This window comes from Episyrphus balteatus, chromosome 2, assembly GCF_945859705.1.
Source record: "Episyrphus balteatus chromosome 2, idEpiBalt1.1, whole genome shotgun sequence".
In the NCBI taxonomy this organism is placed as follows: Eukaryota; Metazoa; Arthropoda; class Insecta; order Diptera; family Syrphidae; genus Episyrphus; species Episyrphus balteatus.
In genome coordinates, this window is record NC_079135.1 from 42,178,516 (window position 1) to 42,203,776 (window position 25,261).

General features: G+C 35.3%; 3 protein-coding genes across 4 annotated transcripts; 2 read left to right on the forward strand and 1 right to left on the reverse strand.

The window, feature by feature from the left end:
• Positions 1-3,257: 3,257 nt before the first annotated feature.
• On the forward strand, positions 3,258-3,770 carry LOC129911953 (uncharacterized). The gene is made up of 2 exons (XM_055989989.1): positions 3,258-3,389; positions 3,469-3,770. The coding sequence occupies exons 1-2, from the start codon at positions 3,353-3,355 to the stop codon at positions 3,738-3,740; spliced, it is 309 nt and encodes a 102-aa protein (XP_055845964.1). The 5' UTR covers positions 3,258-3,352; the 3' UTR covers positions 3,741-3,770.
• A 29-nt stretch (positions 3,771-3,799) lies between these two features.
• Positions 3,800-4,966, reverse strand: LOC129911951 (putative uncharacterized protein DDB_G0290521). Of its 2 annotated transcripts, XM_055989988.1 has the most exons (3): positions 4,841-4,966; positions 4,595-4,761; positions 3,800-4,521 (listed from the first exon to the last, which is right to left on the reverse strand). In XM_055989988.1, exons 2-3 carry the CDS (start codon positions 4,614-4,616, stop codon positions 3,830-3,832), a joined length of 714 nt encoding a protein of 237 aa, XP_055845963.1. In that variant the 5' UTR covers positions 4,617-4,761; positions 4,841-4,966; the 3' UTR covers positions 3,800-3,829. The 2 variants fall into 2 exon arrangements, with proteins under 2 accessions (XP_055845963.1, XP_055845962.1); XM_055989987.1 differs by lacking the exon at positions 4,841-4,966 and having other exon boundaries at positions 4,595-4,794.
• An 8,521-nt stretch (positions 4,967-13,487) lies between these two features.
• Positions 13,488-14,294, forward strand: LOC129911955 (annexin A7-like). The gene is made up of 2 exons (XM_055989991.1): positions 13,488-14,034; positions 14,102-14,294. The coding sequence occupies exons 1-2, from the start codon at positions 13,503-13,505 to the stop codon at positions 14,158-14,160; spliced, it is 591 nt and encodes a 196-aa protein (XP_055845966.1). The 5' UTR covers positions 13,488-13,502; the 3' UTR covers positions 14,161-14,294.
• The last annotated feature ends 10,967 nt before the right edge of the window (positions 14,295-25,261 follow it).

The following is a 25,261-nucleotide window of genomic DNA, read 5'->3' on the forward strand; positions in this document are numbered from 1 at the left end:
CAAAAGATTCTCTACAGGTAATTTAAGGAAAATATATAAAAGGCAGTAAGGGACAATCTTCCATCGTTTAAGCGATAAATGCAATTTTCTAACATTCTGACCTCAAACACAAAAAAAATATTTTGAAAACAACGGCAACACCTACAATATTTTAAAATACATTTTTAAAAAGCCAGAAGCTCATTCTTATCTCTTAAATTTAAATCCACTAAATTTAATCAAGACTTTTTGAAAAAATGGTCCTCAAACTCAGAATAAAAAAAAAAATGTTATTAGAAAAATTTAAAATGACTTTTTTCCAAACTTTTTCTAATAAAATATGAATTTATTTAAAAAAAAATGTTTGGCCATAAATATTATCAGTTGAATTTCGAAGCAAAAAAGGTAAAATATATCACACTTTTGAAAAAAAAATGAAAAATTACTTCAATTTCAATGGTTTTTTTTATTAAAACTGAATTTTTGCATTGAAATAATTAATTTTCTCAAAGACTGTGGTAAATAGGAACTTTAAATTTTTGCTATTTAACTTTCAACAGTAAGGGTTATTAAATGAATAAAAAATAATTTTATGTTTAGATGTTGAACTTTAAAAAAAAAAATAAGTTACATTTTTTTTCAAAACTTTTATTAAAAAAAGTTCTTCGAAAATGAAATAGTTTTTAATTTTTTTCATAAACCGTAATACATATTGACATTTCCTTTAATAATTTGAAATCATAATAAATGCGGCCAAAAAAATTTGAAAATAAATGCATTTTATATTACGACCAAGTTTAAAAACGACATGTTAAAATTTTTTCAATAATTTTTTTTTTTCAAAAATCTGAGTTCAATTACCATTCTTTCAAAAGCCGTTCATTCAATTAACTTAATTTTAATTTTACATATATGACTAAGCTTCTAGCTTTTAAAAAATGTATATTTGAATATTGTAGGTGTTGCCGTTGTGTTCAAATATTTTTTTTTGTGTTTGAAGTCAATTAATAAGAAAATTGCATCTATCGCTTGAACTATGGAAGATTGTCCCTCACTCCTATTTATTTTTTTTCCTTGAATTTATTAGACAATCTTTTGGCATCAATTAATTTATGAAATTTGAGAAAAAATTTTGAAAAAAATTTGTTTTTGTTCACAAAAAACTTCAATTAAATTTAAAAAATCAAAACGGCAACACCGGCAATTTTTAAACTATAGACTTTAAAGTATTTTTAATTACCGACGTTTGAAAAAAAAGATCATCAAAATCTAAGCTCCCTAATATTGCCAATTTTTGAGCTTTAGTTACTCCACTAAAAGCGCCTTTAAATTAGTACACATTTAGAATTTTTTATTTAATATTTTTCAATAATTTGGAATGAGAAATTGATATGAAAAAATGATAATGAAATATCAAAAAAAAAAAATTCCAAAATGTGACATTTAAATATCATCCTGATAATAAAAATATTGTTTTAACATTTTAAATATCATAAAACAAATTTTATAGAGCATTTTTGGCTGATATTTAAAAAATGTTAATTTGATATTTAAAAAATGTTAAATTGATATTGGTTTTTTTTCGGTGTAGTTGCATAGATGGATACAAAAGGTTGCCAGTTACTTTTATAGTCTTTATTTCAAATACTGCAGGTACACAAGAAAAAAATATAGTTAAATTCGGGATAACTATTTTAAATAGTTAAAAATTGTTATTCGATACTATTTTAATAGTCAATTGAAGAATTAATACTTCTTAATACCTACTTAAGAATATTCTTCAAATTAATTATTAAATAATTAACTATTAAAATAGTTATTTTGCTAAAATTTACTATTTATTAGATAATTTGGAGAATACTTCAATTACCTAACTAATAAAATATTTACAAATAACCAATTTTTACTATTTATAATAATGTTTATCCCGATACTTACTTTTTTACTTGCGATATAGGTACTATATATCAAGTTATGCATTCGTACAAAAAAAAAAAAGTTGAGATAACATTTTTCCATGACATTACGATGGTAGACAATGCCAAAAAAGTGGGTCCCGGAAGTCCGTCTGTCTGTCTGTCTGTCAGTCTGTCTGTCTGTCTGTCAGTCTGTCTGTCAGTCTGTCTGTCAGTCTGTCTGTCTGTCTGTATAAGGACCTACAGCCTAAACGGATGGACCGATTAATGTCAAACTTGGTATGTAGCGTTATTTGGCGACTCTCTAGAGGGGTTTTTGGAATTAATTTTTTTGGACCAAAAATAACGGTACTTGTCATATACCGATTTTAGTAAAATTGAAATATCTCGAAAACGGCTCCAACGATTTTGTTTAAAAAATTCAAACGTTAGTTTTAAGCTAAGGTCTACCTTTTAATGAAAAATTTTTTTTTGGAAAATCATTATTAACGGTACCTGCCATAGAACCGTTTTTTCAAATCGGATTATCTCCAAAACCGCTTATTTGATTTCAACGAAACTTTTTGTGAAGAAGCATTTATATAATTTAAATATAAGCCAAAAATAAAATTTTGAAAAAAATAATTTTTGGATTTTTAAAAAAATTTTGAAAATTTTTTTTTGAAAAATCAAATTTTCGAAAACGGGACATTGAATTTTTTTGAAATTTTGTTTTTAGATGCTGATTAAAGATTTCTACAAAATGGCATACCAATTTTATTTTAGAACTTTTTTTCTAAAAAATTATTTATAAAAAATTAGTTTTTTAAAAAACGGCTCTAACGATTTTGAAAATTTTTTTTCTAAAAATGCATGTTAATATATCAATCAAAACTGCATACTTGTTTTGGAGGGCAATTTGATTTCAGATTTTATTTAATTTTTTTAAAAATCGAATTTTTTTTTTCCAAATTTCTATATAAAAAGTCTTAAAAATTTAAGCAACTTTAACTCTAAGAGCAAGTTCGTGCGACCCAGTCGTGCAATTTATTTTTCTCTGAGTGTGCTTGCTTCCTCAGAATTGTAAAGTTCAATATCCAATAAAACAAAACTACACATTAAAAAATTAATAAAAATGATTTTTTGTACTCTGCGACTCCGTACTCTATAAAATAAACATAATATACCTTTATATTTTTGTTATAATAATTAACAAGTTGAACTTAGATCAAATCTGCATCAAAAAGTTCTTTCTTTGACCTCGTAACAATCGATGACGTCTACTTACGACTTATTACTTGTTACCTTTCCCGCTTCATCTTAATGCAAAAAAAATGAATTAACTTTATCAACATTGATTAAGAGAGAACAAAAAAAGCTTTTAAGACATGTACCTCTCTCCAATTCAAGCTTTTACATAGCGGCAGAGATTTAATTTTAAAATCTGTGTTTACTTAGTCACTAATCTAACATCCACTATGAAGATCACTCTTTTGCTTTTTGCAATTCTTGTTGGTAAATATATAAAAAAAAAAAAACAAATCATACAACAATTCAAAAACATTAACTTTTCCATTTTATTTCGTATTTTTAGCATCACTAGCGGGACTTGTACCTGCTCGTGACATTCCCGTCAATCCCAAAGATCCATCTCTAGAATATGAAATTATTAACCCCCAATCTGTACCACAACCAAAGAAACCTATCATCGGAGACTCGACTCAATCAAATCAAAACAAAACTTTTACTTATGATCCAATAACTAAACAATGGGCAGTTATCAAGCCATCAGATGAAATTACCGAAGGAACATTAATTTGGAACCAAAACAACGACAAGTGGCTAACACAATCTTTTATACCATAAAAAGTGATTTTAATTTTTTTTTTATTAAAACTTGATATTTATTTAGAGAAATGTGTTTTATTTATTTAATTGGGTCTCAACAAAATAATTTAACGGGAGAGATTTCCCCATGGATTGGAACCATGTGCTGGATTAGGTTTAATAGTTGCTCTGTTGGAAGTTGGGTTGGTTTGAGGGGGAAGTCCTCCATATGTCAAACTGGCGTCAGGGTTGTAGCGATTAAGTTGGGGCTTCTGTTGACCACCCATACCCGAACCGAATGGTGCACGGACTGGAGGTGGTGTTGGTCCTAGTGGTTTCTGGGCAGGGACTGGTGATCGAGTGGTTGTAGTGGTGGTGGTTGTAGTTGAAGTTGTTGGATGTGGTGTTGTCTTTGGAAGGTCTTGAGTTAGGGCTCGATCGGCGCTTGGATTCCAACCAATAGATCCTTGAGACGATGTGGAATCTTGGCGTTGAGGTTGGCCTGGTTTAGAATTGTTTCCAACATTGCTGGCACTTGGTGAGTGAGCTGGTGTGGAAGCAGGGCTTGATGCTGGTGAATTTTTCCACTGAGTACCAGTTTGGTTGTATGGTACATTTGGTTGGGAATATCCAGGAAGTTTGTTGGTGCCATCCTTCCTAACCCATTGATTGTTAACCTTAACCCATTGGAACTGTTGGGTTTGATTCCAATTGCCTCCTTGCTGACCTTGATAAACTTGTGGAGCGCGTTTCTTAATAGAGCTTGAACGCTCGACTCTAGTCAGTGATTGTACATAAATCACTGCCAAAAGAAGGCAAACTGAAACCAGGTAAATGAAATTTTAAGAATCATAATAAAATCAATAAAAGATTCATTTTATTTTTTTCCTCACCAATTAAAAGTGTTGATCTCATATTCACTATATTTTCTCAATTCTCAGAAACAAAAAAAAAGTATAAACGTCGCAATGTGTGAAGCTCTAAAGTGATACTGTTTTGTATTGCCTTCAACTATACGACGACGCAGCGTAATCAATTTTAATTAGACTAATGTCAGTGCCTAAAATAACAGATGATCTTTTAAGCTGTGCGGTTATCACTCTAAAGAATTATCATACCGCTTGTGTAGGTATACATACTTAGCCACTTAATTTTTTATTCTTCTTAAGTATTTTTATTTGTTTTAATTTTAAGCCTAAGCTTTTGAGAAGTTTTTTTTTTTTTTTAATAATTTTCTACTTGATTGACTCACAATTTAAATAATTCAAATATTAAACAATATATAAACAAATGGAATACTTGAGTAACCTGAAGCCAGTAACATATTTTTTTTGTGGAAGGTTTATTTGTTTGCCAAAAAAGGAGTGGCTTGAGTTATTTTTTCTTCAAAGTTTCTCAGATTATTCAAGTTTAGCTCAACTCAAAGTTAGAGTTAGTATTTAAAAAAAAATTTAAAGGTACCCTTAGACGATCAACGATTGTGTAAAAAATAAAATGCACGACTTTGTCGCACGTACTTGCTCTTGTAGTTCAAAGTATCTTTATCTTAAATATCTATTGGAAATTTAAGATTTTGTGGAGGAAAAAAAAATCAGAAGTTAGAACTTAAATTTTTAAAATATTTTTTGAAAAACTTTTTTTTATTTATTTTTACAATTTACACTTCAAATATATGAACTTAAAAAATATGTCAATTTTTGAAAAACGGCAACGCCATATTTCCTCTCTCGGCATTTTTTGGGAAAAACAAAAAACGCATTTTTGTTAGAATCAATAAGAGTATTACGGACACCAAATTTAATCAAAATTGTTAGAGCCGTTTTCCAGAAAATTGCAATACCTCGAAAACGTTATATGGGAGATATGCGTTAAAAAGGAGATATATAAAACAATAAAAAAACGGGTCTAGGGAATTACGTAAAAATAATCTGTACCAAGTTTCAAGCAAATCCATCCGTTTAGGCCCTAGCAGATGGACGCACAGGCGCACACACGCACATACCGACGGACGGCATGACGAAAACCACTTTTTTGATCTTCTCCATCATCGTAATGTTGGTTTTGATTAAAATCTCGAATTTTTTTTTCTACACGAAACCAATACTTGCCCTATAGAGCAAGTAAAAAAGTTTTATAGATACAGTTTAAAATTTCAATTCAATGTGTGACTTTATCTTCAAACTTCAATTTCGAACTAAGGCCCAATTTATTCACTCTCCATTAAATTTAAAGTCGCCGTGAAAAATTGAAAATCTGTCAAATCGATAGAAATTTTTAAAATTGACCGTTTTTATTGCAGACTTTAAATTTAATGGAGTGTGAATAAATTGGGCCTTAATCAATAAAATGATTTGGTTTTTTTTTTAATTTGGTTGTTAGAAACTTTTTTATAAGAACCAACAAAGCTGATAGGTAGCTCTGCCATCATTTATAACAAAAAAGAATATTTTTTTTGTTTTACTTAAAAATAGCTGATAGTTTTTATTAATTTTTGTGTGTGAAATACACATTTAAAATACACAAATAATATTTTAAATCGCATTGTGTCGCGTTTTGTCGCATTGTGTCGCATTGTGTCGCGTTGTGTCGCATTGTGTCGTGGTGTGTCGCATTGTGTCGCATTGTGTCGCGTTGTGTCGCGTTGTGTCGCATTGTGTCGCATTGTGTCGCATTGTGTCGTGTTGTGTCGCATTGTGTTGCATTGTGTCGCGTTGTGTCGCGTTGTGTCGCGTTGTGTCGCATTGTGTCGCGTTGTGTCGCATTGTGTCGCATTGTGTCGTGTTGTGTCGCATTGTGTCGCATTGTGTCGCATTGTGTCGCATTGTGTCGCATTGTGTCGCGTTGTGTCGCGTTGTGTCGCATTGTGTCGCGTTGTGTAGCGTTGTGTCGCATTGTGTCGCATTGTGTCGCGTTGTGTCGCATTGTGTCGCATTGTGTCGCATTGTGTCGCATTGTGTCGCATTGTGTCGCATTGTGTCGCATTGTGTCGCATTGTGTCGCATTGTGTCGTGTTGTGTCGCGTTGTGTCGCATTGTGTCGCATTGTGTCACATTGTGTCGCATTGTGTCGCATTGTGTCGCATTGTGTCGCGTTGTGTCGCGTTGTGTCGCATTGTGTCGCGTTGTGTAGCGTTGTGTCGCGTTGTGTCGCATTGTGTCGCATTGTGTCGTGTTGTGTAGCGTTGTGTCGCGTTGTGTCGCATTGTGTCGCATTGTGTCGTGTTGTGTCGCGTTGTGTCGCGTTGTGTTGCATTGTGTCGCGTTGTGTCGCGTTGTGTCGCGTTGTGTCGCGTTGTGTCGCGTTGTGTCGCGTTGTGTCGCGTTGTGTAGCATTGTGTCGCATTGTGTCGCATTGTGTCGTGTTGTGTCGCATTGTGTCGCATTGTGTCGCATTGTGTCGCATTGTGTCGCGTTGTGTCGCGTTGTGTCGCATTGTGTCGCGTTGTGTAGCGTTGTGTCGCGTTGTGTCGCATTGTGTCGCATTGTGTCGCATTGTGTCGCATTGTGTCGCATTGTGTCGCATTGTGTCGCATTGTGTCGCATTGTGTCGCATTGTGTCGCATTGTGTTGCATTGTGTCGCGTTGTGTCGCGTTGTGTCGCATTGTGTCGCATTGTGTCGCATTGTGTCGCATTGTGTCGCATTGTGTCGCATTGTGTCGTGTTGTGTCGCGTTGTGTTGCATTGTGTCGCATTGTGTCGCATTGTGTCGCATTGTGTCGCATTGTGTCGCATTGTGTCGCATTGTGTCGTGTTGTGTCGCATTGTGTCGCATTGTGTCGCGTTGTGTCGCGTTGTGTCGCATTGTGTCGCGTTGTGTAGCGTTGTGTCGCGTTGTGTCGCATTGTGTCGCATTGTGTCGTGTTGTGTCGCATTGTGTCGCATTGTGTCGTGTTGTGTCGCGTTGTGTTGCATTGTGTCGCGTTGTGTCGCGTTGTGTCGCGTTGTGTCGCATTGTGTCGCGTTGTGTCGCGTTGTGTAGCATTGTGTCGCATTGTGTCGCATTGTGTCGTGTTGTGTCGCATTGTGTCGCATTGTGTCGCATTGTGTCGCGTTGTGTCGCGTTGTGTCGCATTGTGTCGCGTTGTGTAGCGTTGTGTTGCGTTGTGTCGCATTGTGTCGCATTGTGTCGCATTGTGTCGCATTGTGTCGCATTGTGTCGCATTGTGTCGCATTGTGTCGCATTGTGTCGCATTGTGTCGCATTGTGTCGCATTGTGTTGCATTGTGTCGCGTTGTGTCGCGTTGTGTCGCATTGTGTCGCATTGTGTCGCATTGTGTCGCATTGTGTCGCATTGTGTCGCATTGTGTCGCATTGTGTCGCATTGTGTCGTGTTGTGTCGCGTTGTGTTGCATTGTGTCGCATTGTGTCGCATTGTGTCGCATTGTGTCGCATTGTGTCGCATTGTGTCGCATTGTGTCGCATTGTGTCGTGTTGTGTCGCATTGTGTCGCATTGTGTCGCGTTGTGTCGCGTTGTGTCGCATTGTGTCGCGTTGTGTAGCGTTGTGTCGCGTTGTGTCGCATTGTGTCGCATTGTGTCGTGTTGTGTCGCATTGTGTCGCATTGTGTCGTGTTGTGTCGCGTTGTGTTGCATTGTGTCGCGTTGTGTCGCGTTGTGTCGCATTGTGTCGCGTTGTGTCGCATTGTGTCGCATTGTGTCGCATTGTGTCGTGTTGTGTCGCATTGTGTCGCATTGTGTCGCATTGTGTCGCGTTGTGTCGTGTTGTGTCGCGTTGTGTTGCATTGTATCGCGTTGTGTCGCGTTGTGTCGCATTGTGTCGCGTTGTGTCGCATTGTGTCGCGTTGTGTCGCGTTGTGTCGCATTGTGTCGCGTTGTGTAGCGTTGTGTCGCGTTGTATCGCATTGTGTCGCATTGTGTCGCATTGTGTCGCGTTGTGTCGCATTGTGTCGCATTGTGTCGCATTGTGTCGCATTGTGTCGCATTGTGTCGCATTGTGTCGCATTGTGTCGCATTGTGTCGCATTGTGTCGCATTGTGTCGTGTTGTGTCGTGTTGTGTCGCATTGTGTCGCATTGTGTCGCGTTGTGTCGCATTGTGTCGCATTGTGTCGCATTGTGTCGCGTTGTGTAGCGTTGTGTTGCATTGTGTCGCATTGTGTCGCATTGTGTCGCATTGTGTCGCATTGTGTCGCATTGTGTCGCATTGTGTCGCATTGTGTCGCATTGTGTCGCATTGTGTCGCATTGTGTCGCGTTGTGTCGCATTGTGTCGCATTGTGTCGCATTGTGTCGCATTGTGTCGCATTGTGTCGCATTGTGTCGCATTGTGTCGCATTGTGTCGCATTGTGTCGCATTGTGTCGTGTTGTGTCGCATTGTGTCGCATTGTGTCGCGTTGTGTCGCGTTGTGTCGCATTGTGTCGCATTGTGTCGCGTTGTGTAGCGTTGTGTTGCATTGTGTCGCATTGTGTCGCATTGTGTCGCATTGTGTCGCATTGTGTCGCATTGTGTCGCGTTGTGTCGCATTGTGTCGCATTGTGTCGCATTGTGTCGCATTGTGTCGCATTGTGTCGTGTTGTGTCGCATTGTGTCGCATTGTGTCGCGTTGTGTCGCATTGTGTCGCATTGTGTCGCATTGTGTCGCGTTGTGTAGCGTTGTGTTGCATTGTGTCGCATTGTGTCGCATTGTGTCGCATTGTGTCGCATTGTGTCGCATTGTGTCGCGTTGTGTCGCATTGTGTCGCATTGTGTCGCATTGTGTCGCATTGTGTCGCATTGTGTCGCATTGTGTCGCATTGTGTCGCATTGTGTCGCATTGTGTCGTGTTGTGTCGCATTGTGTCGCATTGTGTCGCGTTGTGTCGCGTTGTGTCGCATTGTGTCGCGTTGTGTAGCGTTGTGTCGCGTTGTGTCGCATTGTGTCGCATTGTGTCGTGTTGTGTCGCATTGTGTCGCATTGTGTCGTGTTGTGTCGCGTTGTGTTGCATTGTGTCGCGTTGTGTCGCGTTGTGTCGCATTGTGTCGCGTTGTGTCGCATTGTGTCGCATTGTGTCGCATTGTGTCGTGTTGTGTCGCATTGTGTCGCATTGTGTCGCATTGTGTCGCGTTGTGTCGTGTTGTGTCGCGTTGTGTTGCATTGTATCGCGTTGTGTCGCGTTGTGTCGCATTGTGTCGCGTTGTGTCGCATTGTGTCGCGTTGTGTCGCGTTGTGTCGCATTGTGTCGCGTTGTGTAGCGTTGTGTCGCGTTGTGTCGCATTGTGTCGCATTGTGTCGCATTGTGTAGCGTTGTGTCGCATTGTGTCGCATTGTGTCGCATTGTGTCGCATTGTGTCGCATTGTGTCGCATTGTGTCGCATTGTGTCGCATTGTGTCGCATTGTGTCGTGTTGTGTCGTGTTGTGTCGCATTGTGTCGCATTGTGTCGCGTTGTGTCGCATTGTGTCGCATTGTGTCGCATTGTGTCGCGTTGTGTAGCGTTGTGTCGCATTGTGTCGCATTGTGTCGCATTGTGTCGCATTGTGTCGCATTGTGTCGCATTGTGTCGCATTGTGTCGCATTGTGTCGCGTTGTGTCGCATTGTGTCGCGTTGTGTAGCGTTGTGTCGCATTGTGTCGCGTTGTGTCGCGTTGTGTCGCATTGTGTCGCGTTGTGTAGCGTTGTGTCGCGTTGTGTCGCATTGTGTCGCATTGTGTCGTGTTGTGTCGTGTTGTGTCGCATTGTGTCGCATTGTGTCGCATTGTGTCGCATTGTGTCGCATTGTGTCGCATTGTGTCGCGTTGTGTCGCGTTGTGTAGCGTTGTGTCGCATTGTGTCGCATTGTGTCGTGTTGTGTCGCATTGTGTCGTGTTGTGTCGCATTGTGTCGCATTGTGTCGCATTGTGTCGCATTGTGGTGCATTGTGTCGCATTGTGTCGCATTGTGTCGCATTGTGTCGCATTGTGTCGTGTTGTGTCGCATTGTGTCGCATTGTGTCGCGTTGTGTCGCGTTGTGTCGCATTGTGTCGCGTTGTGTAGCGTTGTGTCGCGTTGTGTCGCGTTGTGTCGCATTGTGTTGTGTTGTGTCGCATTGTGTCGCATTGTGTCGCATTGTGTCGCATTGTGTCGTGTTGTGTCGTGTTGTGTCGCATTGTGTCGCATTGTGTCGCATTGTGTCGTGTTGTGTCGTGTTGTGTCGCATTGTGTCGCATTGTGTCGCATTGTGTCGCATTGTGTCGTGTTGTGTCGCATTGTGTCGCATTGTGTCGCATTGTGTCTTGTTGTGTCGCGTTGTGTTGCATTGTGTCGCGTTGTGTCGCGTTGTGTCGCGTTGTGTCGCATTGTGTCGCGTTGTGTAGCGTTGTGTCGCGTTGTGTCGCATTGTGTCGCGTTGTGTCGCGGCTGACCTCGCAGCAGGGTGCGATCTGCTTTAATTGAATTCTCTATTATTTGCGTTATATTCACATTATAATGTCAAAGTCCAATGTTCATTATCTACACATTCATATCAAATGGCGTGACTATATCAAAACTTCATATTTGTAAAATTAATTTTATGTTATATTATATATAATATTTATTGATATATACATTTAAATTTAAAACATTTTTTTTAAACATTTCGCCTAATGTAAACCAAATTATAAGTAGAAGTAAGTTCAACAATAAAACAATTAACAAAATTGTCTCTATTCAAGTGACTCTTACTGTATGTATGAGTGATTCTACATACATGTTATTCATTATCTACACATTCATATCAAATGGCGTGACTATATCAAAACTTCATATTTGTAAAAGTAATTTTATGTTATATTATATATAATATTTATTGATATATACATTTAAATTTAAAAATTTTTTTTTAAACATTTCGCCTAATGTAAACCAAATTATAAGTAGAAGTAAGTTCAACAATTAAACAATTAACAAAATTGTCTCTATTCAAGTGACTCTTACTGTATGTATGAGTGATTCTACATACATGTTATTAACTTTATCTACTTAAAGCCTAATTAGAAATTCCAAATTAATTCAAATTTAATGCTGCGGATTTGCATGGGATTCCCTAAATTAATATTCACATAACAGGTTCAATTTCTACGGTACTTTTATTTTAAATTTTCCAAAAATTTGCTAGTCCTAATACATTAAAATCTAAACTAAAATTAAACATACTATTTATTGAAGTCTTAGTTTATTAACAACTATAAATTAAATATAATATCATAACAATAATGGTAGTTCGACTTAAACTAAAACTTAACAATTCAAAACAATTTACCAATTTGTGAATCAAAATACATACATAAATTTATTAAGATTGTCATCTAAGAACTAGTTTAACAACTTGTAAATTTTCCGCTGGACCTATTATTAAAAAAAATTAATGTACCACTGTGTCGTATATACTGGCTTTTAGAAGATAAAAGCTCTTCTTTAAATTTAGAAAAAACAAACAACGTCAAGCTATATGTATGTATGTACGTTTAGGTATTATTGGTTAGAATATAACGTCCATATTACTGACTAGTTTCAAAACAAGTTTTATCTCAAAACATGTTTAGGGAATGTTAAAAGTTGGAAATTTTCCCAAACTTAGTACCATTACACTGGTTTACAGCCAAAATGGACACTCAATCCCACTATTTTTTTCTTACGTACTTTGACCTCAGGAACTCGGAAATCACTATTTAAAAAATTACGATGGATACGTTTTCGAGATATGTATGACTTTTCAAAGTTTTTTTGTCGTTGTTTTTCCCAGTGTTCATATTTCATTTAAACTAATTTTTTGTAAAGTGCAACAATAATCTTTTTGCTATTAATTATGTTCAAATTTCATTTGCACTTTTTTTTAATCTATCATGTATTTCTTGTCTTTGAATAAAATTCAGTTTCTGTAAAACCTTTGAAGTTAATGCTAGTGATTTATTTTATTCTTGGAATTAATTCTAGATTTTGATTTGGAGTTTATTCTGTTTGAGAATTAAACACTAATGAAATTTAATTTTTTACCATTTTTTACATCAGTGAGTTTCTTACATGTAATTTTGAAGTTTTTTACATCGAGTTTTTTACATGTAAAAAACCCTGTAAAGACTCGATGTAAAAAACCGGAACAACACTGGTCAAAGTTTAGAACTAGAAAACTTCTCGAAAAAGTCAAAAATATAAGATACTCGTACGTTTGTAATGTTTTAAACAAATATTAGTTAAAATATAAAAAAAAATCAATTTTTTTTTTCAAAGCTCAAAGTCTTAACTTCCAAGTAAGACAGTAGACATAATATGTAGGGCCTTTGTTTTATATCCTCAAAATTTCATACCTGATTGTTAAAATTCTTTTACGAATCTTTTACTTGACCTCTTCAAAATTCCCATAACCTATAAGTTAAACAGACTCCAAACTTATGTATACCAGTCATAAAACACGGAATGTAATAACTTGATAAATGTGTAGTATTAATTTAATTACCTGTAGTATTAAGTAAGTAAGTATAGTGACCTTCAGCACCAAAAAATCTTAACCACCTTAATGATTTATAACTGGTGCCGATATACTATTTCGAAAATGACTCATCTCCGCATCGGATTATATACGTGTATTATTATTTATTTATTCATTCAGAAAATCTGGTATATTCACATGGAACTTTTTTGTTTATTTTAATACTCGAATTGTGGTTACTGTTTCGATCTTGTCATTTGTTAAATCTTATCCAAACAAAGTGGTTTATTCGATATGGAGTCTAAGCGAAAATTTTTTCTGACCGGTAATAGTTAAATTTTATATATGCTTTTAACTTAACAGCTTTAAGTTACTTATTTGTTTGTATTTTGTTTTAAGGATTTGTGGTCCTTTTATGCATGTGTATTAGTGTTAATGGTGGTATAAGAAGACGTCGTCAGGATTTTCTTTTTCCTGATGAATTCAAGCAACTTGAAAGTAGGGGTGAATTTTATGGACCGGATCCATTCGATCCAGAAGATTACCCTGATCCAGGTTTTGGTCCAGGACCAGGACTTCCACAACAATCAGGATTTCCTCAACAGCAAGGTTTCCCTCAGCAACAAGGTTTTCCTCAACAACAAGGATTTCCTCAACAGCAAGGTTTTCCCCAACAACAGCAAGGTTTTCCACAACAACAGGGAATTCCTCAGCAACAAGGAACTCAACAATCACAAGGAACATTCCAACAAAACAATCCTCGACCTTTATTGCCAGGAAGGCCCACCTCAACAACAACTCCAATGCCAATGCTGACAACTCCATCACCAGCTTACCTAGCTTGTATAGCTAATTGTCCCACTACTTCCGAATACAATCCCATTTGTGGAACGAATCGGCAGTTGTACTTTAATCAACAGAAATATGATTGTGCTTTGAGATGCGGAGCTAGTAAGTTGACATTGTTCACATAGTTTTCAGGACATTCTAATGAAATAAACTTTTTTTATAATCACAGAGGTTGAAATTTGGAGGCGTGGCTCATGCGCGGGATTATTTAATATGCAGAGAGGATAAGACAAAGACTTGTTGTTTGTTTAAACTTAATTTGTGGTTGTGAATAAAATTAACATACTGGATGATCTTTAAGTGCTTTTGTTAAAAATTTTAAGATGATTTCATTTTGAAGCATAAAGTTTGTTTCAATATTATTTGACTGTTTGTTTGTTTTTTTTTTAGTTTTTTTTTTTTTTAGTCAATATCAGCTAAAAAATGCAAATAGAAGTATGGTTTTTTTGTGAAATTAAATTTGCATAGAACTTGAATTTGTTTTTTATTAATTCTTTAGTTTTATTTCAGTGATTTTATTTAATGAAGATTTGACGTCATGATAAATGAAAAATTAGCATAGAATATGTTTGTAAACAAAAGAAAAACAGAAGATACAAAATAGAAAGCTTAGCTGCTAAACCGAAAAAAACTTAAGGTATTCATCAAGCAAGGCAGACATGTTTTTTTTTAAGTATGGGAAGTTGTCAAGTGCTATAAGTACTTCAAGTGTTTTTTCAGTTCGAGTAGTTTAATAACAATTTTGCTTTCGAATTTTAAGGCCAGAGCGCTCTCAATACTTACAACGTGCCTTTTAACCAACGATGTGAAATTAATGCGGAAATCAAGGAAAAATTAAAAGTTTTCAAAACAAGTTAAATTGAAAACTTTTGATTTTTATTTGGTTTATCTTAAATTAATAAAATGTTCAAGTAAACCCAAAAGAATTTGATTTCGCTTATAAAAAAGTAAGTCATTTACATTTGCAAGAATGAGGTTTTATCTCAAAAAATCAATCCCTCAGAAAAGAAAAAAACTGTTTGATGAATAAATCTGTAACATTGCAGATTTATTTCGGGTATCTTAAGCTCTAATAATTAAGCCTTATAATGATTTATTTCACCAATTTATAAAAAATATTAAATATTAAAATCCTAAAACTAGAAGAATGCGCTTTTACCTGTTTTTAGTTTTGTTATAATTCGATTTTTTACTGAGATAGAGCCTTTAGAAAATTACTAAAATAATTTTGCACAACTTAGTTTGAACGTACTTGCTCTTATGGTAAAAGTAACTCTAATGTTAAAGCTTTTTACTGAACATAATTATTATTAGAGAAAATTTAATACTTGTTACTTTTAAGGAATTTCGTAAGTTATGTAAAAAAATTAAAATCTGTTTTTTTTATAATTAATGAAACAGCATTTTAAAAACTTCTTTTACCATTTGAATTCTTGCATAAAAAGGAATTCTTAGAAAATATGTTCGAAAATCGTTAAAATTTTTCTACACTGTAATATGGTCAACGTTGATTTAAAGTTGAAAAAACTAACATGAAACATCTTTAAATTAAATTTGAAACAACTTAGAAAAATTTTCAATTTTTGTCGCACTTTAGCTTTTATTGCATTTTATCACCATCATTTTCAACAGTGAGATAGCACGTTGGGAAAGCATTCGCCTAGAGACCCAAGAGTTGTAGGTTCAATCCCCAGTGGCTGCCAATTTTTTTTTTTTTTTATATTTAAATTGATGCTTTTTTCAAAGTTGAAACAACTTTGATTTAAGTATGTTTTGTAACTGTAAACCACTTTAAACGAACGATGTTTTACTTTGATTTTAAAATTTTAGTCTTCAACGCAAAATCATTTGGCAAAATAGTAGAATCAATGTGGTTGTCGTTGATTTTAAGTTGTACGCCATTTTTAAGAAAACATTATTCAACACATAAAAACGAAATTTCGATAAAATACATCAACCCGTTCTCAAAAAATCGATAAAAAAAAATGTTGAAATATTTTTAAAAAATCCAAAAATGTGTTTTTTGAAAATTTTTTTAAATTTTTATATAACGTTTATTTTAACGTTTCTGTATTTGAATTTCATGCCACAAAGAGTCGATCGTCAGCAAACTTGTAGTCTATGTAACAGGAGAGAGTCTGAAAATATTAACCACTTCATTGCTGTATGCCCAATTCTGCAAGAAATCCGAAGATTATATTTCCAAGAAAGTTTTCTGTCCGTAAATTGTCTGTATGTATGAAATATTAAATGGCGCTCGTGGTTGGTTCACTTTGTATAAATATTGCAATCATGCTATGACATATCGTAATAGTTTTTGATACAACAAGTCTCTTTTCAATTCAAGAGGTGCAAATTGAAAAAAACTTGAAAAAAAAAAATAAAAATAATTAAAATCTAAAATTTTAAAAATTAAAAAATTTTAAAATTAAGTATAAATTTTTTCTCATATTAGATATATGTTAATATAAACTTTTGTATAATGTCTTGCATACTACTTATTTTTATTTTTGTTCCATATCTCAAATCTTTTGTAAGTAAATGTTTTAATTTTTATTTTACTGAAATGTCATTTAAGGCAGACGGTAACATTGTCATATCCGTATTTCCAATCGAATAAATTCTAATTTATCTAATGAATAAAGGAAGAATCTAATCTAATCTGTATACAAATTTTGATTGAAATCGACTAAGTCGTTTACGAGAAATTCATAAATCGAAATAACCGTTCTATGACAGGTACCGTTAATAACAAAAAATATTTTTTTTATTTAAAAAGTTGGCTCGATTGTGTAATACTAAACATAAAAATTTTAATCAAAATCGTTAGAGACGTTTTTGAAAAAAAAAAAATAATTTTTCTACTTCCGTTATATGACAGGTACCTACAGGTAAATTTCAATTTCCTCTCTAGGGAATCACTAAGGACTGCTTAATACCAAGTTTGAAGAAAATCGCTCCAGTTGTTTAGGCTGTAGCTCGAGGTGCATACAGACGGACAGACATGTCATGTCTCATTGTTATCTCGAGCCCGATTCTTTTTACGAATCCTAAACATGCCCTATAGTACCTTGTATATCGCAAGTAAAAATCATGATTTTTTTTGTTCCTTTATTTTTTTTTTTGGCTAGTGTATAATTATAATAACTATTTAAATGATATCGGCTTCGGTCTTCGGAACTTAAGAAAAAGGAGGCAAACAAAATGTTTGGTTTAAAATAGTTCAGCAACTTATAATTTTCAGTTAAGAATAGACTTTAAAGATCTTATTCGATATCTCACTTGATCAGAGTTTAAAAGTTTTATCAGATCACTCGCTTTCCTAGTTTTCAAAACTAGGTTTTGAAAGCGATTATAAGAATCACTCATTCAACGCTATTTTATCAGAACTCTTAATTCCACAATCAACCACTTTTGAGAACAAAACCATTGTAATTCACTTAACATCTGACCATTTAATCCTTTGTTCATGGTTAAATCATAAAAAAAAATAACTTGTGTTCAAAATAATCCTCAGAGCCCTGGTAAAAATATATTTTTTTTAACCCAACAGAAGCAGCAACAGACCGAGCGAGGGGGACATGAGACAACACATAAACTTAACCGACTCCCTGTGGTGGAGCAGATTCTGTTATTTTTCCTTTGTGTTATTACTAAGTATATGTCTGTCTGGTGCTGTGAATACACAACCACGTACCACACACACCAAATCCATAGTGTCTCTCTCTGTATATGTTAGCGGGTAAAAATGAGGAAAATCATGGAAAAACAAGGATGCAACGGTGTTTCCGTTTTGCCTTTGGAATATGCCCAACTGTTGTCATCGTAAATTATATCGGTAAATCATTATCATTTCGCCATTTTTATGATATCTTATTTCTTTTTTGTTTTTTTTTTTCGTCCTTCCTTCTGCTATTGTATATATATGTACCAATAAATGTTGTATGTTATTGTTGTTCTCTGGAATTGTTTCTGTTTACCATAATTTATTGTTTTATAACTCCCAATTCAAAGAGGGGCGATTTTGACTTGGTGTTAAATGCCACAGCCTATCTGAAGGGAATACATATTTATTTTTTTATATTTTTAATTTACCACATTTTCCAATTCATTAATTTACCAAGATTGGATGGGGATAATCTTTGGATTAAAAAAAAAAGAAAACCTAAATCAAAATTAATTTCATGAATAATTTTAGATTTGACTTTTGATTTATTTCCACAGGGGTTATTTCTAGAAATTCAATAAAGCTTCTTTAAAAAGTTAAATAAGGTTTACATTCAAATAAGTTAGGTGCTTAAATGGAAAATCTTGAAGGGATAATTGAACCCTCTAATAGTTTTTTAAGGAAATCTTTTAAGAGTAAATATGTGATGGAAAAAAGTTTATCAAGATGGATAACAAGAACCAACAAGAAAAATGCAAAGTTTTGAAAGTAAATTAATTTCAATAAATTCACAGATCGTTAATTTCTTTACAACCATGCCCTCCTCGCTATAACACAGAGTTTGATGTAGCGAGTAGGTACTTAACCTTCTCTAAGATGGGGAGAATCGTTTCAATGAATCCAAAGACAAACTAAAGTCGATGTCTAGGCCTGGGCTGTTTTTTTGCTTTGTTTTGTTTCTGACGCACCCTTTCCTTAGACAAAAGTTTTTTTTTAGTTCCCATTACAAAAGTAGGGTATGTTTTGCATTGTATAGCCATTTACTTCCAAGCTTTTAAGAAACCAGCCTTATTCAACAGAATAGATAGAAAAGTGACAAATGGCAGTTATTTATTATTTACAATGGATTTGGGCCTTAACTAATAAGCTTCAATAACCTAGGAGAGGAAAGGGTAAATTTGGATAGGGGAAGATGTGGAAATATTTAAAGTAGTGATTGGAACTATCGAATGATTTGAACTATCGAATAGTTCATTCATTCACTCATTTATTCATTCGAACAAAAACTATCGAATAAACTATCGAATAAAATTTTTCAAAAAAGTGGTCACAAAAATGTCTCTTTTTATGGGTGAAAATATTTTTTTTCGGAATTGTGAATACAATATTCGAATTCCTCGGAATATTCTACATCAATTTCATATTTAATTCTCTATAAAAAAAAGTATAAACCAAATTCGCACCCGTGTGCCTATCACGTCACAAAAAAGAGGTGTGCCTACAGAGGGTTAAACTATCGGATTAAAACTATCGATTAAAAAAAAACTATTCGAATGAAAAAACTATCTTATAAAAAACTATTCGAATGAGAAAACTATTGTATAAAAAAACTATTTGAATGAAAAAAACTATCGAATAAAAAAAAAAACTATTGGAATGAAAAAACTATCGAATAAAAAAAATTATTCGAATGAAAAAACTATCGAATAAAAAACTATCGCATGAAAAAATTATTCGAATGAAAATAATAACTAAATGAATGAATGGTTTAAAACTATCGAATGAAAGAATATTTTACAACTATCGATAGTTTGATAGTTTTTATTAGATAGTTCCCATCACTAATTTCCAGTGCACTGATATGGTTAAAAAATTTCCACGTACAGTGTGCGGCCAAATTTCACTAAGGCTTTGGTTCCGCGGTGTTCAGAGGTCAAAAATGACTATTCTTTAAAAAAATAAATTTAAAAAAAAATGTGCTATGCAGTCATGTGCAATTTTGAAACCGATGAATAAGCAGTTTGTTGTAAATCTTTTCACTGGTTGTTTATGCTATTGACAGTGAAGGATTTCCTAAGAAGTTGTTGGAGAAACGATTGAAAAATGAACCTGGCAATCTCTTGTAATTCTAATAGTATGACGTGGAACTTCCTTATTGTACTAGTTGTGGCGATAATCGCATCGGCATCCGTTCTTCGGATTGTCCGGCCCAAGATAGTGGAGGAAATTTGATAAGTCCCCGCGAGTAAAAATGGAATTCCGCCGCACCACCACCGCACCACCGCCGCACCACCGTCGCACCACCGCCGCATCACCGCCGTACCACCGCCGCACCACCACCGCACCACCATCGCACCACCGTCGCACCATCGCTACAGCACGACCGCACAATGATCAGAAATTTTGAGTGTGCCGCACCACCACCGCACCATTTTAAAAAATTCTAAAAAGCCGTACCACCACCGCTGCATCACGTCCGCATTTAAAAATTTCGAAATTTCTTAACCGCCGCACCACGTCCGGACCATGATAAAAAATTCTAAATTCTTTAAACAACAAACTGCCAGTTCGTACAAACATGACTCGGTGGTCGAATGGTTAAGGCGTTGGTTTGCTAATTGAAATTGATCAATTTCTATTTTTACTCGTTTCTGATTGGCGGAATTCATCGCATAGTAAATCCATTCCTTCTGAGGCTTTTTTTTTGGTATTTCTCTCATCATTTATCCTTTAGGGTATCACATAAAAATGGAAAGCAAAGAACAGTCCCCCGATACACATATTTTTTCCATAGTCACTAGAGTCAGAACAACTACAGTACTTAACTCAACAAGGAAGTCTTATAACTTTGTAAAACTTCGACGATATCTTTTTTTCAAGCACACAGACGAGAAAAAAAAGATGAACTAAAAAATAATAAAACAAACAAAAAAACTAGGATATAAAATAGATGAGAGTGGTGAAGCGACCAAGGATGCAAGGCCAAAAAGAGTTTAAATGAAGTAAGTTGACTGGCAATAAGAATGGGGCTCGAAACTTATCCTATATCTTCTTCTTTACAAAATACATATATATCTTTACTCATTTCTAGAAGATACTCTATGCACTGAACGACGCATTAATGGTTTCTTAAGTTTTCCATAAGTTTTATCCTGTTTCCGGTGGTGATGCGGAGAGGAGGTGGGTGTGTATTGGTGGTGGTGTTGGCCGGAGGCAGCGGTGTTTCAGCGGTACTTTCGCGGTGGGTGGTTTGGTTTATATGTAAGTATGTGTTTAGTTTTGAACTCCTAAAGAACATCATGAAAAACGAAAATAAGTTTGTTTTCTCCTTGAGGGGTTTTCTTCTTCAAAACTTTTTACTTTATTCTTAAAAAAAAAAATATGTAAAAGAAAATGTAGTCAAAAACGAATTGTGTCTGGCCCAGTGATTTTTAGAATCAAGATTTATTTTGTGGGTTTCTTTGTTTTTTAGCTTGCGCATAAACGATTAGCGTATGCATGGTCTGTTAGGTTGCAAAACCCCAAGTAATAATGAGTCTAGCCTTAAGGGTTTGTTGCGAATAGATGTTTTTTTAAACTTTTATTTCCTTTTTATTATTTATTATTTAAATATGTTATTTTTATGATTATGGAATATATATTTATATAGTTAACAAAAAGCATGACTGGGTACCACGAACTTGCTCTTACCTAAAGTTCAAAATGATCAAATTTTAAAGACTAAAAAAAATATAAAAACATATAGATGTATAATCTGAAAGAAAAAAAAAACATATTTAATTAAATTGAGCTTCAAAAATACTGTGCAACTTAGTTTCTTTTGCTTAGATGTACTTTTAGCAGAGATCAGAAATAAATCTCAACCTTTTGAAGGGTTCCTTAATAACTCTTATTTGTCGCCATTTTCAATAAAGGTCATAAAATAACCTTTATTTAAAAAAAAAAGAAAAATTTCGGTCAAGGTCTGAGAGAAACCTTTATTTTGTATTTTTTTATGTTTCGGTCAACCAGTGAGATTTATCGCTGAGAGAAAAAAATAAATCTCATCTGCAAATGTATCAATTCCTAGAGACATGGGAGTGGTGCCATATGAAAGCTTATATTCTCAGCTACCCGATAGTGGTATAATCGGGTTTTGGATTTTTTTTTTTCAAAATTCCGAGAAAATCGCGTTTGAAAGTTGGGGTAAAATTTTTTTTCGAAAAATCCCCGAATCTTTGAACGCTCCTTGAAGCTAAATCGCTTGAGAGCAATTTTTGGGAATGATGCCAAATGATAGCTTGTGTCATGGGCCTACGCTTTGCTCATTGTCAGATTTTTAAAAAATCATCTTCTATGTTAAACCGCCACATGGAGTGCCGATCTGCCTCTCATCGGCAACACACGTTGTGAAAGTTAAGTCTCGTTAAATTAAGTTTTTCTCGTTGTGTCTCTATTAATGTTGTTGTCCTACCTATTCAATCAAACACAAAACAAAAATAAATAAATATTAAATTAAAACCCATCCATCCATCTAAATTAAATTTACTAAAACCCTACAAAAATCGCGCCGTGCAAAAAAAAAAAAAATTAATAAATAAATAAATAGCTAATTAAATTAAAGTGCAAGTGCCATATGTACAAGTGTATGTGTACAGCGCGATCATACCACCTCCATGCAAACAATACAAAAAAAAAAATAAACCATTGCAATAAACAACAACAAACAATATTAAGCCACCACATCACTCTCCATCATCACACACAAAAAAAATAATAACAACAACAACATCCACCACTGCAATAACTGCTCATCAACAAGCAGCAAAAACAAATCATCCACCAGTGATCATGATGAGAAAAAAAAATTGTGTCGCGATGTGTTAAATGGCAATGAGCACAGTGAGTAATCCTTTCTTTTTCCCTCCCCTTTCTTCTTTCACAATTAGTTTTTTTATAATAACTGTGGTATTGTGAGTGGAAACTCTTCTTGCAGTACCAGAGTTGTTATAAATCTGACTCGGATATATTGTTGATTTTTTTTTACTGAATAGCCAACAGGGGCGGATCAGCTCAAATTGTCACTTAGGCATAACACTAGTGACAATTTGTTTTTGTGAAGTTTTAATTGGGATTCAGTAAATGAAATCATTATAGATAATTGTCCGAATAGGTTTTAGATAGTTTTGAGTTTTGAAATGGTTTACGAATTCAGGGTCGACTATGCCAACGTTCGTGGGCTAAGATCCAATTTCTGTGACGTGTATATTTACACTGTACAAAACAGGCCAGCTGTTTTGGCACTGAGTGAAACGCAAATAGGTGAAAATACAGACTGTTCTGAATTTAATCTATTTGGGTATAGCTTGGTGCCATTATTCTTTTCCCACCATGGTCTCGCCGTTTATATTAGAAACGATGTCGCATACCAATTTCAACCACAATACGGTCCATGTACAAACACATATTTTAATTTCATGTGGTTTAAATTCACGGTTAATAAGCGCATCATTCATACCTGTTTTATTTATCGGAGCCCCAATCTGGACAGTAATTCAACTTCTAACGAACTTGATGCTCTGTCCGACTCCATTCAAAGGATTGTTACCCTTTATCCTCGCACTGAAATCGTTATTACGGGCGATTTCAATGTACACAATTCTTCGTGGCTTCGCTTTTCTGGCCAGACAACACCCGAAGGAAGGTATGCCGAGATCTTTGCTGAGTTAAACCACCTAACTCAGCTTGTCGACGAGCCGACTCGAATATCGGACGTTAATGGTCGAGCTGAAAACACTCTAGACTTGTTCCTTACCTCTGACCCTGATAAATACACTGTTAGTGTATTATCGCCTCTAGGCACATCAGACCATTGTGTCATATCAGCGAATTTTTCGTGTCAAACAAACCCAGTTAAAGAAAAAGCACCAAGAAGAACCGTCTGGCAATACGAGAAAGCCAACTGGGAGGGACTCAACGAATTCTTCAAAAACTTTAACTGGTCGCTATGCTTCCTCGATAGTGAAGTTGATTCCAGTGCTGATATGATAACAAATTTAATTCTCTCCGGAATGAGAAATTTTATCCCGAATAGGGTTAAAACAATCAAACCGAAAGAGAATGCATGGTTTGATTCGAGCTGTAAAGAGGTTATCAGGGTTAAAGAGGCAAGCTTTCGATGTTATAAAGCCAATCCCACTGAGGAAAACCGAAAAAAGTTCAAACAAGCTAGAAAGGCCAGCAACGCCCATATTCGACGAACCAAATTTTTGCATGATCAAGAATTAAGGCAAAAAATACTACAATGTCCCAAAGGTAGTAAAAATTTTTGGTCATTTGTAAAAAATATTCGCAACACTACCTCGTCGTCGGTTCCAACGCTCGTCTTCAATGACACTCCATTTGTTAGCTCTGTTGACAAAGCTAACCTACTTGCGAGACAGTTCGCTGCCAACTCAACACTGCCTGATAGTGTCATGACTCCGCCAGTACTTGAGCGCGTAAACGGATTCATGGGACAAATCTTCTTTCGCACTCGTACAGTAGCAAGAGTTCTTAAAGATCTGGACATACACAAATCCGCTGGCCCGGATAGTATCCCCCCCATCGTTCTGAAGAGGTGTTCTTCCACGCTGGCAAAACCACTGCGTAAGCTTTTCCATCTGTCCTACTCTACAGGTCTCTTTCCGAGTGGATGGAGAACAGCATTTGTCCAACCTATCCCTAAAAAAGGCGAATCTTCCTCACCCTCAAACTACCGACCGATCGCACTTACGTCCCTTCTTTCCAAGGTCATGGAAACGTTGATTAACTTTCAACTTAAGAAATATCTTGAGGAACGGAAGCTTCTTAATGACCGGCAGTACGGCTTTCGTAGCAACAGGTCCACTGGTGATCTGATAGTTTATCTCACCGAGCAGTGGAACAAATCTTTACATCGTTTTGGAGAAAGTAAGATTGTTGCACTTGATATTTCAAAGGCATTTGATAGAGTTTGGCATCAAGCTCTTCTTTCGAAAATGCGTGCTTTTGGCGTCGATGAATCTCTTCTTCTTTGGATTAGAAATTACCTTTCGAACCGTTCAATACAAGTCGTATTGGATGGATTCAAGTCTGAAACCCACATAATAAATGCTGGTGTGCCACAGGGCTCCGTTCTGTCTCCGACTCTCTTTCTCATTTTTATAAATGATCTCCTGTCTGAAACTTCTAATCCACTCAACTGTTTTGCAGATGATAGTACCCTCAGTTTTTCATATTCGTTTCCTGATTCTCGCCCAAGTTCTTCGGAAGTGGATCTTGAACGGCTAAATATGATAAACTCATTAAATTCTGATCTTAATAGCATTGTCCAATGGGGAATAAGAAATCGCGTAGAATTTAATGCTTCCAAAACTCAATGCTGCTTACTATCATTAAAGCGGAACATGTCTCCCATGCCACTATCCATGAGTGGTACTTGCATCGAAGAAACCGAAAAGCTTTCCATCCTCGGTATGTGCATTACAAACCACCTCCTGTGGAATGAACACATATTTGACACCGCTAAATCCGCTGCGAAATGTTTAGGTTTCCTCCGAAGATGCAAGAAATTTTTCTCCCCGTCTGATCTAGCAATTATTTATAAGGCGTACATTCGTCCAAAGCTTGAATATAACTCCCACATCTGGGCAGGTGCTCCAA

What these genes read in the sequence shown, in the direction of transcription:
- LOC129911953 (XM_055989989.1), top strand. Translation starts at nt 3,353, where the DNA reads ATGAAGATCACTCTTTTGCTTTTTGCAATTCTTGTTG. An exon ending in GCTTTTTGCAATTCTTGTTG is followed by an intron (nt 3,390 to 3,468) that starts GTAAATATATAA and finishes TCGTATTTTTAG; the next exon opens with CATCACTAGCGGGACTTGTA.
- LOC129911951 (XM_055989988.1), bottom strand. Translation starts at nt 4,616, where the DNA reads ATGAGATCAACACTTTTAATTG. An exon ending in GAGATCAACACTTTTAATTG is followed by an intron (nt 4,522 to 4,594) that starts GTGAGGAAAAAA and finishes ACCTGGTTTCAG; the next exon opens with TTTGCCTTCTTTTGGCAGTG.
- LOC129911955 (XM_055989991.1), top strand. Translation starts at nt 13,503, where the DNA reads ATGTGTATTAGTGTTAATGGTGGTATAAGAAGACGTCGTCAGGATTTT. An exon ending in TGCTTTGAGATGCGGAGCTA is followed by an intron (nt 14,035 to 14,101) that starts GTAAGTTGACAT and finishes TTATAATCACAG; the next exon opens with AGGTTGAAATTTGGAGGCGT.